At 48.3% G+C, this 25,100-nt stretch overlaps 1 protein-coding gene across 15 annotated transcripts in view; it reads right to left on the reverse strand.

Annotated features, from left to right (window-relative positions):
• Positions 1 to 25,100, reverse strand: part of SLC39A11 (solute carrier family 39 member 11) — a 428,457-nt gene that overhangs the window by 141,813 nt on the left and 261,544 nt on the right. For 12 of the 15 annotated variants that reach the window (XM_045045246.1, XM_045045244.1, XM_045045245.1 and 9 more), the window contains one exon: positions 5,103 to 5,273. In XM_045045246.1, coding sequence (XP_044901181.1) covers positions 5,103 to 5,273 — 171 coding nt within the window. Of the gene's footprint in view, positions 1 to 5,061; positions 5,274 to 25,100 lie in introns of all 15 variants that reach the window. The other 3 variants (XR_006589957.1, XR_006589955.1, XR_006589953.1) reach the window with 1 other exon arrangement.

Consider the following 25,100-nt stretch of genomic DNA (forward strand, 5'->3'; position numbering starts at 1 on the left):
GGGATTCTTCCCTGCTCTAGGGCTGTGGGCGGTCTTCACGAGGTCCATGAACACTTGGGGCTGCCTGCGTGCTGCATGGGAGGGGGTCCCCAGCTCCTCCCAGGTTCTTAAGAACAGCTGTGAGCCACAAAAGTTTAAGAACGTGTCCGCCCCGGGGCACCTGGGTGGCTCAGTAGGTTGAGGGTCCGACTTCGGCTCAGGTCATGATCTCACAGTCGGTGAGTTCGAGCCCCATGTCGGGCTCTGTGCTGACAGCTCAGAGCCCGGAGCCTGCTTCGGATTCTGTGTCTCCCTCTCTCTCTGCCCCTCCCCTGCGCACACACTCTCTCTCTCTCAAAAATAAACATTAAAAAAAAATTAAAAAAATAAAATAAAATGAAAGAACACGTCCTCCCTTGCACACATGTGTAAACCCAGGGCCTGGGGTGTGTGCGTGTGCCTACATGTGTGACCTCACACACCAGAAAACTCTAGTGGACAAGACAATCACTAACAAGCTTCCATTTTTTACTTCCACATTAAAAAAAAATTAACAAAATGTCATCCCTATCATCCCCAGGACATACAAAACTGAACCAGCAAAGACAAAAAAACTTCAAAAAAATCAAGTATCCTTTTAGTCACTGTGAAAAGTCTATCTTAAAACCCAGAGTCGCGGGGAACGTGAAAGCTCTAGTTAAATTTTTAATAAACTATAAAGGATAATGGTAAAAAAGAGACCTTTTCAAAGGTAAGCTGGCGACAGACAAGCTCTTGAAATGGTTCCCATCAAAGGGCAGGAAGCTGCCGCGGGTAACTGCGGGTGAGTGAACTTCTCTTGCAACCGGAGTTAGCAGACTGAGGCTCCAGGGATGCGTCCCAGTGGGGCCTTGGGAGACTCGTCTGTTTGTATTTAGACCCTGGTGATGTCATCTGGTGCCGGGGGGGGTTCAACCGCATCTACGTGCCAATGATTCACAGGCGGCCCAGATTGATCTCTGCGGCCCAGACTCTGCTCCGATCTCCAAATTCGAACATCCGACTGCCTGATGGGTATCTCCACTCGAAGGTCTGCCGACAACCAAACCTCGCAGTCCGAAACGGAATTCTTGATATGCCCTTCTGCAGCCTGCCCCCGCTGGGCCATCCCCATCCCAGTCGAAGGCGATTCCACGCTGAGCTGGTCAGCCCTGAAACCTCAGGGTCCTTCCTGGCTCCTGCCTTCGTCTCTCACCCCACGTCTACTGCACCAGCAAATCCCTCCTCTCCACCTTCAACAGAAGCCAGAATGGGACCCCTGCTCAGCATCTATGGCACCACCACCCTGGTCTGAGCCACCTTCGTCTGTTACCTGCATTCCTGCAGTGAGTGGCCTCTCTGCCCGGTCTCTCCACAGCCGCCCTCCCCCTCCTGAGTCCAGTCTGAACTCAGCACCGACAGACAATCTTTTACAACACAACTCAGATCATATGCTTCTCTGTTCAAAGGTCCCACAGAGTGAAAATGAAAATCCTTACAAGTTCCAACTGGGGCAGGGCCGACCTCTCTGTCCTTCCTTTGTGCCTCCCACTCACCCTGTTCCGGCCACAGTGGACTCCTGACTACTCCTCATAGGTCCTCACGTGCTCCTGCCTCAGCATTTTTGCACTGGCTGCTCCCTCTGCCTGAAACATTCACTCTGCCCCAGAGAGCTGCATGTCAGACTCAAATGCAAGATCTCAGTGAGACTCACTCTGACTGCTCTATTTAAAATTGCAACTCCTTTCTGGGGTGCCTGGGTGGCTCAGCCAGCTAAGCATCCGGCTTTGGTTCACGTCACGATCTCACGGTTTGTGGGTTTGAGCCCCGTGTAGGGCTCTGTGCTGACCACTCAGAGCCTGGAGCCTGCTTCCGATTCTGTCTGTGTGTCTGTCTCTCTCTCTGCCCTTCCCCAGCTTGTGCATGCTCTCTCGCTCGCTCTCTCTCTCTCTCTCTCTCTCTCTCTCTCTCAAAAATAAATAAATAAGCTTAAATACATACATACACACATACATACATACATACATACATACATACATAAAATGCAATTAATAAAAGGCAGGAAAGGAGGAGAAATTTCCCCTTGAACCTCTTGATCTAGGCAAGCCAGCCGCTCCCCAGGTCATGAACTGTTAACGCCATGCTTCTGATGAACCAACTAGTTGAGGTTCCTATGAGCCACTCAATCCTCCATACAGTCAAAAGGTACTTCCAATTCACCATAAAAGGGACACAGGTTGAACTTGAACTTGGGAACGCCAGAGATCCAGAAGAAGGTCTGTTGTCAGGAAAGAAGTAACTTTTGAATCTGTGCTGATTACGAATCATCAAATGTCAGTGTCCACCCACACCTCCGCCTGCTAACACATTTTTGCTTCTGGCCTTAATCCAAGCTCTTACTGAAGTCAATGAACACGTAAATATGTGAACTCTGACTCTCCCTGATCTTCTGTTAAAATGAGCCCAGAAACAGTCCCAGTTGAGCACACGGGAACACAGAGGGTAGTGGCAGGTGGGAGATGGGAAGGGCTCCGCCAGAGGAAAGCTTATGCGCGGCTTCTCAAAGCCCAGTCGTATAAAATATGGATTTTTAGATCGCTTTTGTGTTCTTCTGGGAGACAGAAAATCACCACGGGATACCTCAAGCCAGTATAGTTACCTTATTTGGCTGTAAACCCACTGGGCTGATCTTTATTCGTTTTCAACTGGTTAGAGAAGGAGCCTTGAGTGGCAGCAAGATAGCAATTAACTATTACGACTGAAGAGGCAGGGTAAGTACCTTCTCTTTTCTACTGATTAGAATTTAATAGGTTGAGGGTGACTGTGGAGGTTTTTCAAGCCGCCCTCTGCCAAGTCTTTGGTCTTCCAATGAGCTCGCTAAAACTTTGGGGGTGAATGTGGCCAGACCCATCCACCAGAGCAAATCTACTCGGGTCAGCTTGGTGCTTTGGGGTCCCACATAAGACTTCCTCCAAAGGAATACTGAATAGTAAGCTCTAGAAAAACCAGAGAGTATGCCTATGGCCAAAAGGGAAAGAGCCAAGAGGGAAATGAGATTGTGAAGAAAAACTGGAAGGCAACCAGCCTGTATGATCCTGATAGAAATTCCTAAGACCAGGACAGAAATGATAAGGAAAGTGCTTCTCATCTAGGGGAAGACCTAAGTTTAAAAAGTGATTGGGGGGGGCGCCTGGGTGGCTCAGTCGGTTAAGTGTCCGACTTCAGCTCAGGTCATGATCTCGCGGTCCATGAGTTCGAGCCCCGCGTCGGGCTCTGGGCTGACGGCTCAGAGCCTGGAGCCTGCTTCTGATTCTGTGTCTCCCTCTCTCTCTGCCCCTCCCGCGTTCATGCTCTATCTCTCTCTGTCTCAAAAATAAATAAAAAACGTTAAAAAAAAATTTTAAAAGAAGTGATTGGGGCACCTGGGTGGCTCAGTCAGTTAAGTATCCGACTCTTGATTTCAGCCCAGGCCACGATCTCACGGTTTGTGAGTTCAAGTCCCCCATGGGGCTCTGCGCTAACAGCAAGGAACCCGCTTGGAATTCTGTCTCCCTCTCTGTCTGCCCCTCCCCCACTTGTGTGCGCACGTGTGCACGCGTGTGCTCTCTCTCTCTCTCTCTCTCTCAAATAAAAAAAAAAGTAATTGGACACATAGTGTTCTAGACAGGTTTAGTATATACGGGAATATAGAACATTGAAATTTTGATTCTTTAAAAACGACAAAGCAGAAGTGACAAACGTTGTAAAAGTTAAAAATGACTTCTGTGCAAGCAGAAGTTATATCAAGTTACCCAGAGAGGAATACATTGCCTGTGGCCTTTTCTCCCACAACACTGAAGCCAGAGGGCAATAGAACAACGTCTACACGAGCTTCGACGAGAAGAATGTGCCTCTAGCAAGCCTGGTCCAGTCGAGTCACGGCTGTGTAACAGGGTAACAGGCTGGCATTATGAACTGGGCAAGGGCTCAGATAATGTATCTCCCGGGGACACTCCCTCAGCAAGGTTATTCCTCAGACTCGAGTTCTGGCCCAAGGAAGATGAATCTGGATGCTGAAGAACTCAAGACTGAGGAAGCCACAGCTGGGAAGGAGGACAGGAGTATGACTAATGCTAACAACCGCGACCATTTTCCAATTGCTCATGTGGCCCAAGTACGGTACCAAAATCTGTGAACGTATGCGTGTGTGTGTGCACATTACAGCATCTTATTTAAGTATCAAAATAAATCAATTCATTTTGTAAATAATACCCCAGTTATCTCAGTGGTAGCAAATGCCCATTTCACAGATGAGAAAACCAAGGCTCAGAGAGCTCGAGTCATTTGTCCAGATACACTAACTGGTGAATTCCAAGATGTGACCGACCCAAGGACTGCCTCAGCTTCCTTCAATTTATTTTTTTTTATAACATCTTTATTCTTTTTCATGTTTATCTACATTCTCTAGTTACTCTAAATGAAACGTGATATTATTTTTGAAATAGAATGCCAGCACACTTTTTTTCAACTAAAATAAATCCAAAGACACAACACGAGTTACTGCCGAGTGCTAAAAAGGATAGGCCTCGCAAGGACATCTCAGACAGGTGTCCCACAGCAAGAAGGCACGTAAGGCAACTATCAGTGCTCAGCTATACAGAAGTCAGTGTTTTAAAAGGGCGTTAAGCAGGGGCGCCTGGCCAGTTCAGTCGGTTACGCGTCCGATCTTGATTTCAGCTCAAGCAAATCGTGATCTCACGGTCCGAGAGTTCAAGCCCCTGCACCAGGCTGTGCACTGACAGCACAGAGCTTGCTTGGGATTCTCCCTCTCCTTCTCTTTCTGCCCCTCCCTCACTCCCTCTCTCTCTCACTGTCTCTCAAAATAAATAAACTTAAAAAAAATAATAAAAGAGCGCCAAGCGGAACCGGAGACATCCCGGGCTTGTAAAAGGTGCTCCCCACAGCAATAACGCAAGTTACAAATAAAGCCAGGGAAGATTTGCATTCTGTCCCCCACCCCCATCAAAAAAGGACCCACGTCACGACTGTTCCAGCCGAGCAGCTGAGCTGACGGCGTGACTTTACCTTCGGGCAGGCGGCTGGACCGCTCGGGGGCGAGACCTCACCTGGAATGTTGTGTATGGTGATGGCCAAGATGAGCAGCGCGATCCTCCTCCAGCTGCCGCCAAGGGGCTGCGCCAGGTTCCCTCGAGGAGGCGGCGGGACAGCAGGGCCCTCGGGAAGACCCGCGGCCACCGCCTTCTTCCGCTGATAGGCCTCCCCGTTCTCACTCTTGTCTGAGCAAACAGAGAGGGACAGGGAGAGAGAGCACTTTGAAAATGTGCACGCCGGTCCTTGGCAAGCAGCAGCGGGAAGCAGCTCTCAACCCCGGGAAATGGTCCACTTCCTGACTTCCCAGGGGACCGCGGATTCTGTTTCTCTCCCTGTTCCTCCTTCCTTCCTTCACTTGATTCATTTTAGCAAACATTCGCTGAACAGACGGCGCCCAAAGTACAGGTACTGGAAGGGATAAAAAAAAGATGGAACTGGGGCCACCCTAACAACGCCTATTTAAAAGAAACAATATTGAGGAGTGGCCAGGAGCTCAGAGCCTGGAGCCAGGCTCCCCGACTCACCCCTGACTCGTGCACATAGCAGCTGTGTGGCGCTACACGAGCTGGTTACCGTCTCTGTGCCCTGGTTTCCTGAGTCACAAAATGGGACACTAAGAGGACCCAACCCACAGAGGTTCGTGAGGCTTAAATGAGAGGCTCCATGCAAGGGCTAAGTGCGTAGGTGTGGACTGCGCTGGCTGTCCTGTGTTTCCTCTTTCCCTACAGCATTGCAGGGTATGTGACCCTCCTCTCCTCTTCACACCGCCTCATGGGAACCCATCGTGTGCCAGGCCCAGCCAAAGAGATCCCCTCCCCAGGGCCAAGGGACTGGTGACGTGTGTGGATTCTCAGTCCGAAAGGTCGTGCGAGGGCAGCCTGACGACCCACGAGGGAAGAGAGCAAGGAAACAGCTTGGCAGATGACAGAAGGAAGGGGCGGCACACAGACACACAGACATGGGAAATCATGCACCCAGCCAGCCAGCCGGACAGACAGACAGACAGACAAATGGCAGCCTGCGTGTCGCGGGACATTCTGAGCCCCACGGGCTGACTACGGTCCCAGCCACTGGACTTCATGAGCCAACCTCCCTTTCAAACATTCCTCTTGGGGGATATATTTGAAGGATGTCATCTCCTAGGCCCAGGCTGTGCCAACTACCCATGGTCTCCAGGGTCATTTGCTCCCTTTCAATGGCGGCAAATCGCCTGGGTCTGAGGCAGTGTCTAGACTGCGGTGCACAGCACGGGACGCATTTGTGGGAGCGGCTTCCTGGGGGAGCAGAGTCTGGAGCGAATCTCGGGCACGTGGCGGCACAAATGAAAAGGAGGGTCTCGCTATCACGAGTGAACCTAAGAACCTGTAAGTCACAACTCAGTGGTCTTGGACGGGACACAATAGGGCAACCATACATCCCAGTTTGGGCTCGCCACCCCGGGGGTGGGGGGATTGTTGGTGTCCCCTTTCACTCTCAAAGTGTCCTGGTCTGGACAATAAGCGATGTGGCTCCCCTGGCTGCAGGAAACAGCAGAAGCTGGACTGATTCTCCACTGTGTTGGGGGGGAACGTCTCTTGCAGGAGTTAATGGTCATCAACTTGAAGGGTAGGAGGGACTCTCTGTGGTGGGCTCCTTCCCTTCCCTATGAATTTTCCACAAGCAAAAGAATTCTCATCTCTAAGCGGAAAGTTGCAGAAAATTTTTCCCAGAGTCAAATTAAGAAACAACAGGCAACTATAAGGACTCCTTTTGCCCTGACCATGGGGCTCTCCTTTACTTCTTTTCATTTTTTATTTTATTTTATTTTATCATTATTTTTTTTATTTCTGGGAGAGAGAGAGAGAGAGAGAATGTGAGCAGTGGAGGGGCTGAGTGAGAGGGAGACACAGAACTGGAAGCAGGCTCCAGGTTCTAGACTGTCAGCACAGAGCCCGACGCGGGGCTTGAACTCACGAACTGTGAGATCATGACCTGAGCCGAAGTCAGGGGCTTAGCTGACTGAGCCACCCAGGCACCCCTCTCCTTACTTCTTGATATAAAGCAAAGGTAGGAGGGGGTTGATCTTAGCAACCAGAATCTCGCTACATAAACTTGACCGGGTCTTTGATCCTCTTTTCGGATGAACGCGCCTAAGTGAACATTGCTTTGTATTTCCAAAACGGGGGTGGGGAAGGGGGGAATCTTCTTTTGAAAATCCTTTTGTGTTCGTTCACTCAAATCAAGCAAGTAAGCCCGAAGAGTAAGCAAGTTCCAAAGGGCAGGCAGACTCAGGCTTCCCCAGGTCCCAGTCGGTTCTCTCTCTCTTACAACAGCCGAATCTCAATGCCCTTAGGGAGAAGGGGCCTTCTATGGATCCTCCAGAATATGCAGGGTTACCAGCCCCCACCCAGTCAGCAGCCGCAGCTCTTTAACCGGCCTCTGGGGACTCCAACAATCTCTGTTGGAAAGCCACTCTACCCAGACACTATTTGCACGGGGCAAAGCTAAATACACATTCACGGCGCGGTCTCCATATGGTGGCAGAGGTGGCACCCGCCTTCCTCCTGGACCAGTCAGGAAACACCACGGATTCCTTGGGCTTCCTTTGAGCACACAGACCTGACCTCGCTCTCCAGTGGGAGCTGATGGCGGTGGGGGGTGGGGAACTCTTCCCCTTGGGATTTCACAATTTAAGAGAGAAGAGACAGAGAAGATATGAATAATTCCTTTGCATCGGAGGGCAGAAATGTACACTCTCTAGTAAACTCTGAAGCTGGTGCTTATTTCTGTCAGGGCCACGGAGGCATCAGACTCTGAATCCGCTGCAAATTTGCACAGAGAGCAACAGAGATGGGGACACCGTTAGCAAATCCCAGCCGTGTGCTAGTGTCTAATAGGAGCGACGGAGAAGCAGAAAGAGGTGAAGCCACGTGCCCCCACCTCAGGGTCCCCGTGTGCGAAAGCTGCTGTGCCCGAACGGGACCTGAGATGGTGTGAACAGCTCACGTGCATGTTAAATAAGCCACTGTTTGCTAACAGCCTCTAATGGGTCTGCAACGAGGAAAATTAGTCCAAAGTAATCACTACAGAGAGTACGAAGCCTCCTGAGCAATGAATCTCCTTGCCTCTCCTGGCAGGGCCGTTGAGACCACCGCATACCAAGAACACCAGCACCGTGAGCAAAGGACGACCGCTTCATGGGGGCAGTGGCCAAGCCTGGGGTGGGGTGAAGAGGTGTGCCAGAGCGACAAGAACGTGTTGGGGGGGGGGAAAGGTCTGGGCACTTTCGAAGTAGGATTTGGCAAAGAGGAAGGACGGGCAATGTCGATTCAGAAACGCAAAATGGCATTAGTGACACTGGCTAATAGGGAACTTTATCCTCAGTCTTCACAAAAGCCCCACAAAGCAGAGAAGGTTCCCTCTAACAAATGCAAAGCTTGAGGGGCACACCTGGGTGGCTCAGTCGGTTAAGCGTCCGACTTCGGCTCAGGTCATGATCTCGCGGTTCGTGAGTTCGAGCCCCGCGTCGGGCTCTGTGCGGACAGCTCAGAGCCTGGCGCCTGCTTCGGATTCTGTCTCTCTCTCTCTCTCTCTGCCCCTCCCCTGCTCTCTCTCTCTTAAAAACAAACATTACAAAAAAAATTAAAAGCAAAAAAAAGCTTGAAGAGCAGAGAGGTAGAGTTAACCAGTCCCAGCTCACCAACTTGTCCCAGATGGATTCCGAAGTCAAGCCAGGTCTTTGCCTCCAGAGGCCACCTCTTAACCAGGACCCTGTTGTTGACTGGGCTGGGGTGTGAGGGGTGGGGAGGGGGGGCTGTTGATCTGCTTCTTTGCTCACTGCTCTCACTGCCGTGGCATTCAGGGACTTGAAATCCCAGATGTTTATGTTGGATACATTCAGCGTGCAGAGGGGGTTTGGTGAGCTTGCAACCAGTGACCCCAGAGGTGGAGAAGGCTCAGTGGACGTCTCGTATCTATAGTCAGTCCCACTCATAGACAAACCTGAAAACAACGCTTCTGAAACCCTTAGACCTGCTATGTCCAAGGATAAAGAAGCTACAAGTAGAAAATAGTTATCAACACCTAGCGCGGAACACAGGGTTACGATTCTTTCAGAAGGTAAAAGAAAAGACTTCAAAGCTGCCCATTATCAAAAAAGCATTTTTTTTTTTTACCTGAGACGTTAGCATCTAAGAATCCACACAAAGAAGGGACCCACTGCTGGGGCTGAGCCTGTTGTCCTCCTTTCCTGGAGAGGCACGGCGTTGCTGGATTTGAGAAGGACCACAGGGGACAGACAGACCTGGCCAAGGCTCATCTCTCCCACTGAAGGGTGGGGCGACCTTCTGTGACACATTCACACAATCACACAGGTGATTCTCATCCCAAAGCATCGTATCACAGAGCAAAGCCGTCTCTGGTCCGGCAGGCACGAGCCACGGGTCACGGCAAACCCTGATGCCTGGGTAGGCCCTGTCCCCCTCGGGGTTTGACAGTGAAGCGAAAGGTGAAGTCTCTGTATCAGTGGCTCTAAACCATTTTGAATCAGCAACTGCTTTTGAAAAAAAAAAAAATTTTTAATGTTTATTTATTTATTTTTGAGAGAGAGAGAGAGAGAGAGAGAGCGAGCGCACAAGCCGGGGAGGGAGAGAGAGAGAGGGAGAGAGAGGAAGACACAGAATCCAGAGCAGGCTCTACATTCTGAGCTGTCAGCGCAAAGCCCAACACAGGGCTCGAACCCAGGAACCGTGAGATCATGACCTGAGCTAAAGTTGGCCGCCTAATTGACTGAGCCACCCGGGCGCCCCAGCAACTGCTTTTTAAAGTACAGTGAAAGCTATAATCCTCTCTTCGCAAAAAAAAAAATAAATAAATAAATAAATAAATAAAAATAAAAAATTAATTAATAAAAAACAAAGACAATTTGAAATAATTTTTGAATCCTCATGGATTCAGGGACCTCAGACCGAGAACATCGTGCAAAATGAAAACCACGTTAACCTTTGTTTTCATAACCCATGGGCCCGGGATGGGGCCCACAGGATGTCTGGTGTCCCTCAGATGATGTAACCGGCCAAATCTAACAGGGCCCAGGGATGAAACCTCAGCGCCCAGCGAATGCGGCAACACTAATTAATAAATCACCAGCCACAAGAGCTTTAAAAATATCCCCAACATATCATTGGAAATGATCTGGTTGAGTTAACACAAATAGGCAAATCCTCATCTGCTAAGTGCAGAAAACTTCAACCCACTGGAAAAATACCTTCCTTCTAAACCCCATTTACAAAACATATAATGAAGAGTAGTCAGTGATATATATTCACTACGTACTACATATGCACAAACAAAATCAAAAGGCCAGTCCGAAGCAGGGAGAGAGGATAATCTATTTACTTATTATTTTTCCTTCCTGTTGGTTTCCCAGGAGATCAGAATGAGTTGGGGGAAGAAATTCAATTATCAACATGAGTGTGACAACGCTTGCTAAGAATTTGGTTCTGTTTCTTTAATCATTTATGGGATTAGCATGACTTCCTTTATGTAATTAATGCCAAATTTGAGCATGAAATAATGACTCAACATGGGTGAGTATTCACCCTGGCACGTGGAGAGATCAAGGCCCATGGAGGCCCTTCCTGACAGTCACATGGAAATTTAAGAAAGAGCCAGGTCATTCTCACAGTCTTGGCAGATGACCCTCCAGTTCAAATATACCCAAAACTAAAGCCTATAACTGTCTCTAAACCTCTCCACACTCAGACTGCTTCCTTTTTGTAAAGCTGTAAACATAACTACATTAAAGAAAAAGTCTCCGGTGTCCCTCTCCCGATGACTGTCATTTGTTCCTACCCCTTGTCCAGTTCATGCTTTTTTTTTTTTTTTTTTTTTTTTTGCATATTTGTGGTCAGTGCAAATGGTAAAGAGAATAGATGTGGGATCACATTGCCTACCATGGGATCATGGCTTTGTCAACCATGGGACTCTGGCTCTGTCAATCATTAGCCATAAGGCTTCAGAGAAATGCTATATCTGTGCCTCAGTGCCTTTGTACTAAAATGGTTTTTGTTTTCTTGTTTTTTTTTTGAGAGAGAGAGAGACAGAGCACAAGTGGGGGAGGGGCAGAGAGGGAGGGAGACAGAATCTGATGCAAGCTCCAGGCTCCGAGCTGTCCGCACAGAGCCTGATGCAGGGCTTGAACTCACAGACCGTGAGATCATGACCTGAGCCGAAGTCGGACACTTAACCGACTGAGCCACCCAGGTGCCCCTTGATTATACATCTTAATGTACAGTTTCATATTCCACTTGTTTCACTTAAAACTCCAGAAACATTTTCTACATTTCTTAGCCTCTGTGACTCTAGTTTTTAATGCCTTAAGGGAATTTTGCTTAGTTCTGAGCCCATCACTTGCAAAACCATTTCTTTTTATTCAAGTTTAATTCAGTTTTCTAGACGCTAAAAGCTGCGGTGGGCATACTCCTTCTGCTCCCTCCCACCTAGGAGGGACACCCACCCAGGAAAAGTACCTTCTTGACCTCAGGCACTAATTCTTTGTTTTATGGCTTCATGGTTCATATACACCATGGGAGCAGAGGGCTGACCTACCCCAGGAAACACACCCCTGCATGTGAGGAAAAGCTCCTAATGCAGATAGAGAAACTTTGTGCAATGGTTCTTAAATCTTCCACGGGCTTACTTGTAACTCCTAGTTGGCCAACAACTGGTTTCCTAACATTGAACTACAGTGGAGCTGTATCACAGGCACATTTTGCAAATTCAGGTATGTGCCGTTGAAAACAAACACGGGAAAACTCCATTTATCCATTCCTCCCTTTCTCCTTTCCATCACTATCCTTTCAAAGAAATTTCGGCTTCAATCGCCCAGAAAGAGAGAGGTGTTCGTTGAAATGGTAAGAAAAGTTAATTCTTGGTTTTGGAGGTTCTGGGTGAGGGGCAAGTCTTGGCGGTTTAAGGGAGAAAAAGGATGTTCAAGGGGGTGATTTTGACTCTTCAACATTTTTGCCTTAAATGCTGACTTTAGAACCCACTGGGCACTTGTGTTAGGAAATGGGAAGGTGTGAGTCGTTGAGGCTGGCAATTGAGAGCAATCCATCTCTCGATGCAAAACCGGGCAGCCAAGATGATGCTCGTGGCCCCCTCACCCGAGAGAAGTTCCTCAGCTTCCCTGAGCCCTACAAGGCTACTCACCCATGAGTGTCCTTAGATCCTCCACAACCCCTTGGAAATGCCAACATATATGCTGCAAATGTGAAGTCCTGGCATAAAGCCAACAGCATGGCGTTCATTTAAATGTCGCCCATTCCATAAGTTTTATGGGCTCCAGTAGTCAAGGGGGGGCTGGCCAGCCATTCGACCCACCTCTCCACCATTGGGCAGGTGCCCCAAATAAAATACTCCTGCTGGTAAATACTCCTGCTGGTATAGTAACTGCATTCTGACTATAAAGATATAAGTGCATATGAAAGCAACCTTGGGAACTCTAAAAATAGAAGAAAATTTAAATCACACATAAACACATCACCTAAAAACATATATATTTGGAGTTTGGTATACTTCCGTGTTTTTTGCCTGGTTTTACGTAACCGGGATAGCATATTATACAACTGAAGACTGCTTTTTATTCTCGCTAAATAGAAGCATTTCCCCCATATGACTGAAAACTCTTAGAAGCATTTCCAGCAATAGAAATTATTATTTACATTCTCATAATGTTGGGCATTTAGGCCATTTCTAATTTTTTTTCTATAAATATCACTGCAAAACCTTTCACCTGTATTAACAAGCAGAAATTTGAACAAAATTCCCAGAGCTGAAGTGTTGATGAAAGGGCGGTGGTGCGTTTGGCTAATTAATTTCCAGAAAGGCCATGCCATTTCCATTTCCATGAGGGAAGTTCACGAGTTCTCACCATGGCATTTCTTAGTCAGCATGGGTATTTTTCATTTAAAAATAAATGTATCCACTTATGAAGGAAATGACATTTCCCTTCATTTGTATTTCTTTGACTACAGGTGAAGTTGAACATTTTTCAGAGTTTCAGGTGTATTTATTTCCCCTTTTGTGAAGGGTCCTCTGTCCAAACCAGGCCTCTTTAATGATATATGATTAACTAACTCCTTACGGACACGGGTAATTTTCCTGTGAGGCGTCTGTGCTTGTCGATGGTACCTGAGACCCGGCTGGGAGCGGCGGGTGTTCTCACACATCAGACAGGTGTATCCACCTGGCCAACCTGGGATACCAGCCTCCCTTTAAAAAGTTCCTCAGGGCGCCTGGGTGGCTGAGTCGGTTGAGCATCCAACTTCTGCTCAGGTCATGATCTCGCGGTTCGTGGGTTTGAGTCCCTCATCGGGCTCTCCGCTCTCAGCCTGCTTCGGGTCCTCTGTCTCTCTGCCTCTCTCTCTCAAAATTAAATAAACATTTAAAAAAAATCCGCTTTGACATTCCTCAAGACAGTGTACTGCCTTTTAAAAAAAGTAGGGGGATGGGGCGCCTGGGTGGCGCAGTCGGTTAAGCGTCCGATTTCAGCCAGGTCACGATCTCGCAGTCCGTGAGTTCGAGCCCCGCGTCAGGCTCTGGGCTGATGGCTCAGAGCCTGGAGCCTGTTTCCGATTCTGTGTCTCCCTCTCTCTCTGCCCCTCCCCCGGTCATGCTCTGTCTCTCTCTGTCCCAAAAATAAATAAACGTTGATAACAAAAGTAGGGGGAGAGGGGTCATCCGCTTCATTTATGCTGCTGGCTGGTATGGTCCCCAAAGCTGTGTTTCTCTCTCAATATTGAAACGCTACTTTTTTTCAAAAGCAGGATACATGACAGCTTCTCTTCCTTCCCTAGTCTTCTTGCTACCCAATGACCCTGGGACTCTTGTAAGTAACAGCAGTTCCGCAAACATTACATACGGCGAGAGGAATCTAGTGTGGAACAGGAGCCCTGCTGGGGCTTCCAGATTTAGCAAATAAAAAAGACAGGGTGCTCAGTTGTAACCGAATTTCAGATAAAATGAAACTTTTTAGGATAAGTATATCCCAAATATTGCCTGGGATATACTTATCGTAAAAAGCATTCATTCTTATTTGACACTGAAACTTACCCGGATACCCTGTATTTTATCTGACTGTCCTACTTGTTGCCCCATTTAGCGTCTCAGTTCTCAGGTGGGGAGAGAATGCACAAACCGCATTCCACTCTGAAAGCAGCCACACACTCTTCTCAGTGCAAAACTGTCCAAGGAGACACTGCATGGGTCACATGTAATCCAGGGCAGGAAAAGATTCCACTGGAGATGAAGGAAACTTCATGGAAAGATAACTGAAGTATTTACTATGCTTAATTACTAACCCTTGAGCAGAGAAGCATCTGGAGTTTAAAAAATATGATGCAAAACTTATTTACAGGGGTTACCTGGGTAGCTCAGTCGGTTAAGCATCCGACGTCGGCTCAGGTCATGATCTTACAGTTCGTGAGTTCGAGATCCACGTCGGGCTCTCTGCTATCAGCACAGAGCCCGCTTTGGATCCTCTCTCCCGCTCCCTCTGCCCCTCCCCGACTGGTGCGTGCAGGCTCTCTTTCTCTCTCTCTCTCAAAAATAAACATTTCCCAAAAAACCTGATTTATAATCTCTGTAACTAGAATAGATGTCTTCACTTATCATTCTAAACATCATGAGCCACACGATTATCAGAGGGTCAAATGCTGCCTGGGTAGGGTGGCTGGTTCGATTCCCTTGTCTTTTCAGTCCATATTTCCCAGGACCTGTAAGTAACCCATGCCTCGCCTATTGATGCCTACAAATAAGCAACTGCTTAGCGACAACACAGACACAAACGGATCTGCATAACTGGTAAAAATTAAATGTACCTCTGAAGAGATGGGCTCACTCTTAGCGAGAGGTTTCTCATCCATTAAGCAAACCACCCACTAAAACATGGCTTTTTCCAACTATCTAAGGTAATAATTTATATTCTCAGCCAAGGGAGCCAAAATATCCAATAACATTACCTACCAGGTCAGTTCTTCTGCTGCAAAGGTACAAACAACCAATTAATCAACATGAACTCATTCCTGATGAATTGAATGTGGTCTAAAAATAAATCCCAGGTGGGCTCCAGAGCTGTCTACCCTGCATGTGTGTGTTCAGCACAAATGCTCCCGTGGGAAAGAGATCATTCTAGCTTTGGGGGAGTCCAGCCGCAAAAGACATTTGTTTCAAAAAACTCCCAGCACACTCCTCGGAGAGAGACAAAGGACATCCTGAAAAATACCAGTGCTTATAAGAGCTTTGCAAAGGACTCTCGGCCGACCCCAGAAAGATGGTGGGGGTGGGAGGGGAAGGCGTGTGCTTAACCTACATGGTTGTCAATTACCAGGTCAGGGAGGAGGCACCCGGGAGAACAGCACCCACTTCAGGGCTCTTGTCCAACAGCAAATATTAACTTAATTGTCATTGGTTCACTTTCCCCTATGACATAATGCTGTTCTGCTGTCCTCTCTAATTCTGAGAATGAAGATTAATAGCCTAGACCACTATATCTCCCAAGCGTGGAGTAGAAGTCCATCCGTTGCTGGGTCATGGTGGGAGCTTGTAAGACACCAACTCCTGGAGCCTGTCCTGGAGCTACTGGGTTAGAACCTGTGGGCGAGGGCACATCGTGGATTCTGGGGCCCAGGAATCCACCATATGCTGTCTCCCACCCTCACCCCCAAGGTAATTCTGATACATTCTAGATTTTGAAAATTAATATTTTAGACCACTTCAGTACTACTTACTCCATGTACCTCCTTAGTCTCTAAATTTACGTCAGTCCAGGGGCACCTAGGTGGCTCAGTCACCTGATTCTTAGTTCTATGTGGGCACCTAAGGACACACATGACTGCCAAACGCACGGCGGGGGACGGAGACGGGGGGGAAGGCAAAGGAATTTAAGACCAGAAGGTAAAAAGTAATTGTACCATCCTGACAGAAACCATGGTCTCCTTACATCAAATGAAAATCCTTTTTTTTTCTTCTTTTAGAGAATACGGACCATCACCAGGAAAGGCAGCCACCAGCAGAAGAATTGAGAGAAAAATCAATTCCCCCCCCAAACAAGGCATTCTCTTATCTCCCCTGTGTCTACAGAGAGTCTATGAAGGGTCTAGGTCGACCTAAACTCTCCCTCTATTTCTATCTCGCATTTCCTCTCGTGTCCTAGGGCTTGGCCACCAGGAATCCCAACACGACACTATCAATGACACCGTTAGGTGCCACAATCATGAGAGCGCACACATGGCCAGTATTAACCAATAGGATTACGGTCTGCAAAGGGCGCTGGGAAATAAAACCTTCCTTTTGCCTAGGGGCACGTGACTGAATGGAAACCGCGGTGCTGGAAAGGTTCACGTGGATCTAAAATTCCACAAACGTTTCTTGGTCCGGGGATTTTCTTGCTTTTCAGGATACGCACAGTTGACACGGGAACACAGTTAGTGGCTGGAGACAACAAGGAAGGAAGGAAAAGATAAGCACAGGCCTGAAGATGTGTGGTTTGTTGGTTGTCTTGGTTACAAGAAGGTGAGAGAGCTTTACCTGGAGGCAAGGGAGAATTTTTGCCCACGGCAGGTTCAGCGGGGAGAATTTACGGGGCACGGGCCTCAGGGAAGGGCAATAGAAGCCAAGTCAGTCATCAGAAGAAAACTGAGGGGCTCGTGGAATTAACCCAGGAAGGCCACAGAACCCACCCTGGAACCCCAACAGAGCCAAGGGAGACCAGGACTCCTGCTCCACCAAAATGCCACCGCACACCCATGTGGCAGTACCTCTGTCCTCAAGGCTGGACGCCAAATGCCCCAGCTCAGGTCACTGGCACTGAGTCCTGGCCACTTCTGCTGGGATAACTTTGCTACCAGGTCGGTCCCACTGGCCAAGCCACGGTCAGCTCTAGCTGCAAGAGAGGCCGGAAGTCCAACTTCTACCCTGGGAGACAGCCTCCATCTTCCACCGGGACTCCAAGGTGGGGGGAAAGGAAATACCAAGCACAGTCAAGAAGTTTGGAAGATAAGCCATTACAGGGGGAGAAGGAGGGAGAGGGGGAAGGAAGGACTAGGGAAGACTAACTACCATAGGGAAGCTTTATTCATGTCCTTGGACATCCATGGCTTTGATATACTCGTCTATACTAAATTTGCACCAGGTCGGGGCATCTGGGTGGCTCAGTCAGTTAAGTGTCCGACTTCAGCTCAGGTCATGGTCTCACAGTTCGTGGGTTCGGGCCCCGTGTCGGGCTCTGTGCTGACAGCTCAGAGCCTGAAGCCTGCTTCTGATTTTGTGTCTCCCTCTCTCTCTCTGCCCCTCCCACATTCATCCTCTGTCTCTCCTTGTCTCTCAAAAATAAATAAACATTAAAAAAATTTTTTACACAATTGCACCTGGTTTCCTGCTGTCCTTAGAAAGCCACAATTAAATGAATGAAATCATGGCATACAAATCTCAGGTCAACTCTATCCCTAGTCTTCTATACACAACCCTGCGCAAGTCCCAACCTCTGAAGGTCTCAGCTTCTTCCAACTGCAAATGAGCTGAATTAGGTAGACTTCGGGGCCCCTTCCAGCGCGAATTCTATGCTCTGCCACCGCTGGCCTTCATGGTCGCTCATCCCAGACAAGTAGGAGAGAGAGGCTATTTCCAATGTCAGTGTTCATCCAACTCTGTTCTAGACTCAGAAATGCCCCAAGATGAGCTTCAGAGATGGCACATTCACTGTTCAGAAAGTAAGAACGTCCACTGAATGAGGGGCAAATTTGTTTGCCCAGAGGAATCGGCATCTCTTTCTGCCCTAAGACGAAAAGCATTATATTCCCTTTAAATGTGTTATGATATTTTCTGACAATACAAACATTCCCAGACATTACAGGAAATAGAGAAAATACTGATAAGGGCACAGGGAAACTAAAAATCATTCACCACCCAGAGGGGACCACCTTGAACAAATCCTGACAGTCTTTTTCATATTTATGCTGTATCTGTACAGATGAACATACACACACACACACACACACACACACATACACACACACACACACACACACGTTTTTAGGTGGATCATACAGTTCTGAAACATGACTTCACGTAGTGGTAAGGTGTGAACATCCTCCATATCATAATATAATAATCTCCCCGAGTCAATGGTTCTCAGCCAAATCTCCATCACCTACTGGAGGTCAACAAGGAACAAGGCAGAGTTTCCAGTAGTCAAACAGAGAACTAACAATATATACTCAAGATTTTTTTCTTGTCAGAAGAAAAGATGTGTTAATTGTCCAAACCATTTCAAAGTCTGGTACAACCAGCTACCTTTCAGGCCTCTAGTGAGCTTTGGTGTTTAGAGTACTAAAAGTCATCTGGACAGGAATTATAAACGGGCACTTTACAATTGGCTAAATGTTGGTTGAACTTGGAAGGGTCAATATTTACTGTTCTGGGATTTCTGTGATATAAATGTTACCTTCAGGGTGGTTTCTGAGCCCTTTGTTTTTCAGGCTCAATTTAAATGGTGTAGTAGAAAGAACATGTGTATGGTGTGTGTGTGTGTGTAGCGGGGGAGGGGGGGTCTTCTACAGCCTAAATTCCGTAATATTTAACCGCTTTCCAGTGCATCTTTGGTCTGTGCACAGGGCCACCACCTCTGATGCCTGAGCAGCACAAAGGGCTGAGTCCATATGCTCACAATGGCACAGCACTTAGCACACAGGAGGTCCTTAAATATCTGTGGAATGAATAATGGAAGCCAAGCACGCTCTTCCCCAGAAAAGTGTGCGCACACATCTACAACACAGAACATTTTGCACATGTTTTCAGAGAGTCTATGGTTTTATTAAAGATTAAGACCCTCATTCCGAAACATCCTATTGATTGACCAACCAACATTTATTTATGCAAATGCCTTCCATATGGACATACATCGCAAGGGTCAGCAAATGTTCGGGTAAAGATCCACATAATAAATATTTTAGACTTTGTGGGTCATTCCAGCTTCCTGGAAAACTACTCAACTCTGCCTGTGTAGCGCAAAGGGGAGCCACAGACAACAGGTAAATGAGTTGGTTTGTCTGCGTTCCAATAAAACTCTTTTTTACAAAAACAGGCCAGATCTGGCCAGCAGACTGTACTTTGCTGGCCCCTGATCCAGGCTACTAAAAGCAGGGTTTTTAATGGGGCACCTGGGTGGCTCTGTTGGTTAAGCGTCCGACTCTTGGTTTCAGCTCAGGTCATGATCTCACGGCTTCATGGGTTCGAGCCCCACATCGGGCTCTGTGCTGGCAGCACAGAGCCTGCTTGGGATTCTCCCTCTCTCTCTCTAGCTGCCCTTCCCACACTCATGCTATCTCTGTCTCTCTCAAAATAAATAAATAAACTTTTTTTTTTAAAGTAGGGTTTTTAGGATTTCTTTAAGATTCAATTCTCTTAGTCATCAGTAGCCCTCATGAGAATTATTCCTAAGCCTTTACGTTCCCCAAAGAAGTTTATGGCCTGGGTCCACCCAGCGGCTGGTGTGGATAATTCAGCCATGTGTGAGTCATAATGGAGGTCACTGGTCAGCTTGACTAACTGGAAAGAAGAGTCCAGAGAGTGAGTACCATGACAGAATGCTGCGTCCTATGGACACCTTGTGGTGTCCATGCAAAGGTTTGCCTTGACATTTGCAAGCACTGTCTGTCCTTTCCCCCAACACTCCGTGCTTTGCGTGGCCCATCCGGACCTGCCTGGGCTTGATAAACCAATGGATGAACCTGAGTTCAGTGTACATGGATCTCCAAGAAACAATATGCAGTGGGTGGCAGACTAATCTCACTGCGGACTTTTTGTTTAGCATGCTAACTATTAGAGCTGCCTACTAACAGAAGACATTACTTCGACCTCATCCTCAACAGGGGACAAAAAAAAAGCAAAAAGAGGAGGGACAGTAGATGACAACCTGAAAAAAGGACACTCTAACCCCCAAAAGGCTTATGTAAACACCGACCCCGCTGTGAAAGGCGATGGCCCAAGATAACCTCAGGACCCTGCCTCATGACCTCCTCTCTCTCCCTGATTCAGGTTCAATGATCACCAATTGAAATGCCTATTCTGCACCATGCAAGACCCCACAGGCATGGTCACCTGGAAAACTTTTCATCTTCTTTAATTCTAGAAGCAACCCTGGGAGGTAAGTTCTTGCAAATCCTATGTTACAGGTAAGCAAGAGGTTAGCTCAGTGGCCTACCCTAACATCCTTTCAACCGGCCGCCCAGCCATTATTTCCAGCTCTGCCTCCTTCATGGAACTAACTGGTTGGTCTACCCCCGGTTTGGTGGGGTATGAAATTCTGCTGCCCCTACTTCTGTTTCCATGAGGAGGGACTTTGCCCTGAATATTCCTGGTCTTTTGTGCCACCCTTAGTACCTCCCCATGGGGACAGAGTGAGTTTCTTGAGAGATGAATTTGGGGTTAGCCTCCCCCCTTGCCCTGAGTGCCAGGGTGCCCACAGGCAGCCTGACTTCCAGTCTAGGCCTCCATGCTGCAAGGTTCACGGGGTTCCCCAGCGTGTCTGTGAGTTGGTGAGTAAATTGGCCTAATTCCACAGCCCACCATCACGAATCGCACTCTGATGCACATCACAGCCATTGCCTCTAACCCAATCTTTTGGTATTGAGCGTGGAATTTTTATTTCCCTCTGCCTCCTTCGCCTCTTAAAGTTGATTCAGAGCTCGGACAGGGAAGACGGAGGTGTTCAGCAGGAGGCCTCTCCAACCCCAGCCCCCGACCCTAAGCCTGGTCTAGTCTGCAGAGCACAGTGGTCAGTTCGGGGGTGAAGGTATGATCTGAGCCAGTGGCCTACGGATATTGCCCCGTGGACACCGCCCCCGTGGGCTGAAGCCCAGCCACGCGGGGCAGGAACAAGGAAACGCGCCGGGTGCAGAGGCTGTCTTGATGGTACTGCCCTCGCTGTTCAGAGCCCGAGGCCTGTTCCTGAAGCTCCCCTTGATTCCGCGAGCTTTCAGTACCTCTCCCCACGAGTGAGCAAATAAAAGTTGATTCCTGTCGCCAGCAATCAGAAGAGGTCTGACTGAAATAAGAAAACCTCGGCTACCGAGTGATCCCGCTAGGGTAACACTGCCAGTTCGCAGCAGGACCGAGAGTCAAGCCCCCGGCTCCTGACTGCTAGTTTGGGGCTGATCCCCGCCCCCCCCCCACCGGCATCGCACCGCCACAAGCTTTCCCTGCCAGGGGAGCCTCCACCTCCACCAAAACCCAAAGACCCCCGACCCGTTAATTCTCTAAAGCACCAGGGGCACGAACACCTCCTTCTACCATGCAGACGCCTGAGGACGCATCTGACCACCACGCACTGCAGCCACGGATCCTCTGTGCTCACTCCCAAGTGGGGACAGCAGGAGGTTTTAGGGAGGATACACCTGCTCTTGGAGCTTTGTTGCCGTGGAAGTCTCCTGAAAGGACTGGACTGGTGCTTCTGAAAAGAGGCCTTGATCAGAATGATCTGAAAAGCTTCAAAAATCCAGATTCCCAGTCTTGGCGGCAGACCTAGTGGATCCGCATGTCCCAAGGGAGGAGCCTGCCCACGGGCATCTCTGTGGGCTCTGAGGTGGGGCTGCTGCTGCCGGCCCACGGGCCGGCCAGCATATGAGAACCGCTGGATCACATGACATTAGTGTCTTTCCTGGTAACGGGCTCTGAGAATGCCCCACTTCATTAGCCCGTGCTGCCAGGCTGGTCCCTTCCAAGATCACCCACGTCCGAGCACGCGTGACAGTCTCCGCTCTTCGGGCACCTTGTATTTTCCTAGCCTTGCTGAACCCTGGTGTCTGTAAGAACCCCATAATTGCGAAGTAACTGGCCTGCTTCGGGTGACTGTTGGCTCTGTACTCGTCACCCCGGGCTGCAAACAGAACAGACATTCGAAGGCCAAGAGGACTTGAACTTGGCCTGCGGGCTCAGACTCGGGTCCGCCTTCCCACCCAGTGCTCGCTGCCCATGCAAATCCCCAGTTCCCTGCACGGTCTCCCGGCCATGAGTTCTGGCCTCATTAATCACTCAGCCCATAGAAGCAGCCAGTCTCCTCAATCCAGCTGGTCCTGGTCCTTGGCCACCCTCGTGTCACCCCATTCCGAGAGCCTATCCAGAGACGAGCAGGTTCGGGAAGGGAGGAGCCTGAAGGAAGCTAGGAGGAGGGCAGGGTGTACAGGTAGGCACAGGTGTCCTCCTGTGCCTTCGTCTCCTTTGCCACAAGGAAGGCCTCCCGCACCAAGACTGAGGCCTCCAGACACTGATCAGATTCCACGAAAGCAACATGAAGAACAACAAGGGCTTATGTGGAGGTGGGACAAGTGGACAACTTGCACCTCAGCAGAAGCGCTGGCCAGGAAGGCGTTCCAGCGGATCAAGGGTGGGAGCAAATGGAACTGCGTTCCACAAGGGTCAGCAAAGAAAGTCCCTTTTCTGGGGGACAGGACGTGGTTGGGACCAAGTCTATTCTAAGACAGAACCTGCGATGGGCAGAAGCACCTGTATGCTGATAGGTAGCAATGAATCTGTTGTCAGCGCGGCCCTAAGGTGAAGCCAATGTCAAGGACACTCATGGGTCGGGTGGGCTCATTTCCAATCAGCTTGGGCTTCTAAGCAAAGAGCAATGAGCACATCGAGATGCAAATACTTTACACATTATGTAAATGCAGCTAAATGTCTCCAAAAGTTTGTTGTCTTAATTAGCTAACTATTTCCCTGGCAATATTATCCTGCCATTAATCTGTTTAAGAAACACTTAGGAGAGTGCAAAGGTAAACTTCAGCACAGCTACCCACTGTGTTAAGAAGAACCCAGCTCTACAAGAATGAGTCCCAACTAACAAAGAAAATCCACACTTCCAGACTCATGGGTCCTCTCCACAAAGAACACATCGTACAAAGAACACAAAGTCACATCGTATTTGGGTAAACTTCTGCCAAGGTCGGACTTGCGGGTGGGGGGTGGACTGTGAACAGAAAAATCTGCTGGTGCCACCAGATGGGCATGTGGCCAACAAGCCCAGCAGCTCTTGTACCAATCGGCTACTTTTTCCACCACGTCCCCATTCACCAGATGGGGAAAAGTGATTCGGACACAGAAGCCACCTGTTTCCCTTGCCAGGATCAATGGGGAAGAAAGCTACAATGGCTGTGAGCCCAGAAGTGTTCCTCTTATTCACCTTTTCAGGATGTGCAGGTGTGTGTGTGTGTGTGTGTGTGTGTGTGTGTGTGTGAGAGAGAGAGAGAGAGAGAGAGAGAGAGAGAATGAGAGAGAGAGAGAGAGAATATGCACATGTGTGCCCATATGCAGATTATCACCAATTTATTTGATTTGAGGTGGTCTGGTAGTTTCTCCCAAACTTCCCCTGGGGGCTGTCAGTCAAAGGTGGATGGATGGTGTGGGCAGGGAGGAGTAAGACAGACACGGCCTAAGAGGCTGGCAGGCTGGCTGAGGGCATCAAAGGCTGGGGTACCTCAGTGGCTCGGTTGGTTAAACACCCAACTCTTGGTTTCAGCTCATGATCTCACAGTTGGTGAGTTCCAGCCCCATCTGCACCGATGGTGGGGAGCCTGCTTGGGATTCTCTCTCTCTCCCTCTCTCTTTGCCCCTCTATCCCTTTCTCTCTCTCTCAAAATAAATAAACACTAAAAAAAAATAAGAAAAAGAAAAAAGGAAGGCTAATGTTGTGCCTAGTACACTTAATCCGTTCTTAACTTAAGCCCAAAAGGGCAGAACGCCATGAAGGGGCAGAAAAAAATGGATCATGATAGGATTTGGTGCAGAGTTTTCAAATACCTTCAGATCCCAATACTCTGTGCTGGCAGAGTTGAGCCCAGTCTTGGCTATAAAGTGAGAGCCTTTTAAGATTCATGGTCATGTCAACATTTTCAACTTTCAGGAAGGGTCACCAGCTGCTAAAGGTAATAGAGACTTTCCATCAATACTCGGAGAGGGCTTGGTGCCCTTTAAGATTGTCTATTCTGCTTTGGACTGCAAAGTAATTTTGTCCTCTTTTCTTTCTTTCTTTTTCCTTCCTTCCTTCTTTCTTTTTTGAATAGCAGATTTTTCATCTAATGTCGTTTACTTAGACTAACATTAATACCAGTTTGCGCTTCCTCAAAAATGTTACAACCAGAGAGATGGGGAAAAAGTAGGTCACTAGCATCCCTAAAGTGTGCTGGGTGGTTGTTTATTATCCAGAGAAAACTGTGATAGATAGATAGATAGATAGACAGATGGATGGATAGGCAGATAAACTTTACATGTGCACATATGTGCATAAATACATACATGATCTAGGTACTATATCATATACTCAATGCTATTTCATTAGGCCATTAAATTTCGATTTTAAAATTTAATGTTTTTAAAAAATGTATACATACAATTTTTAGAAATTCACCTTGGAAACTGGATCGTTGAAATAGCACCCAACAGCTAATTTCCGAGAAGAATGAGCACTATTCCTTACTCCCCAGATTTCCCATCAACGTAAGTAGGAAGGGGAAGGGCCAGGAGGAAAATTGGTCTCTGGAAACAAATGTAGCTCCCGGGAGGGAAACACATTCTCTTTCTCTACCATTTTTGGTTAAGATTTAGGGGCTACCCTAAATCTTCAGAGGGCGTCTGTCTCTGCGTAAGGACACCAGGCAGGCACTATGCCGAGAAGCCCAGATGCCGTGGAGGACGCCCCGCGTGGACCCCAGTGTGGGAAGCTTAGCTCTTGAGCCCTCTGCTTTGTGAGGCAGAAGGGCTGGGTCAGACAGGAGAAGACTGACAGAGAGAGCTATCTGTACTGACCTGAGGTCGCTTGAAGCTAAAGCACAAAGCGAAAAAAAAACAAACCGAAACAAAACCTGGTTCTGAGACAGCAGGAATAAAAACCATCGGAAGTCACGTGGAGCGGGGCTTACCAGTGCGGTCAGTGTGGGGACGAGTGAGGCGGCCCTCATGTTCAAGGGCAGACCCTG

The sequence above is a fragment of the Felis catus genome, chromosome E1 (assembly GCF_018350175.1).
Source record: "Felis catus isolate Fca126 chromosome E1, F.catus_Fca126_mat1.0, whole genome shotgun sequence".
In the NCBI taxonomy this organism is placed as follows: Eukaryota; Metazoa; Chordata; class Mammalia; order Carnivora; family Felidae; genus Felis; species Felis catus.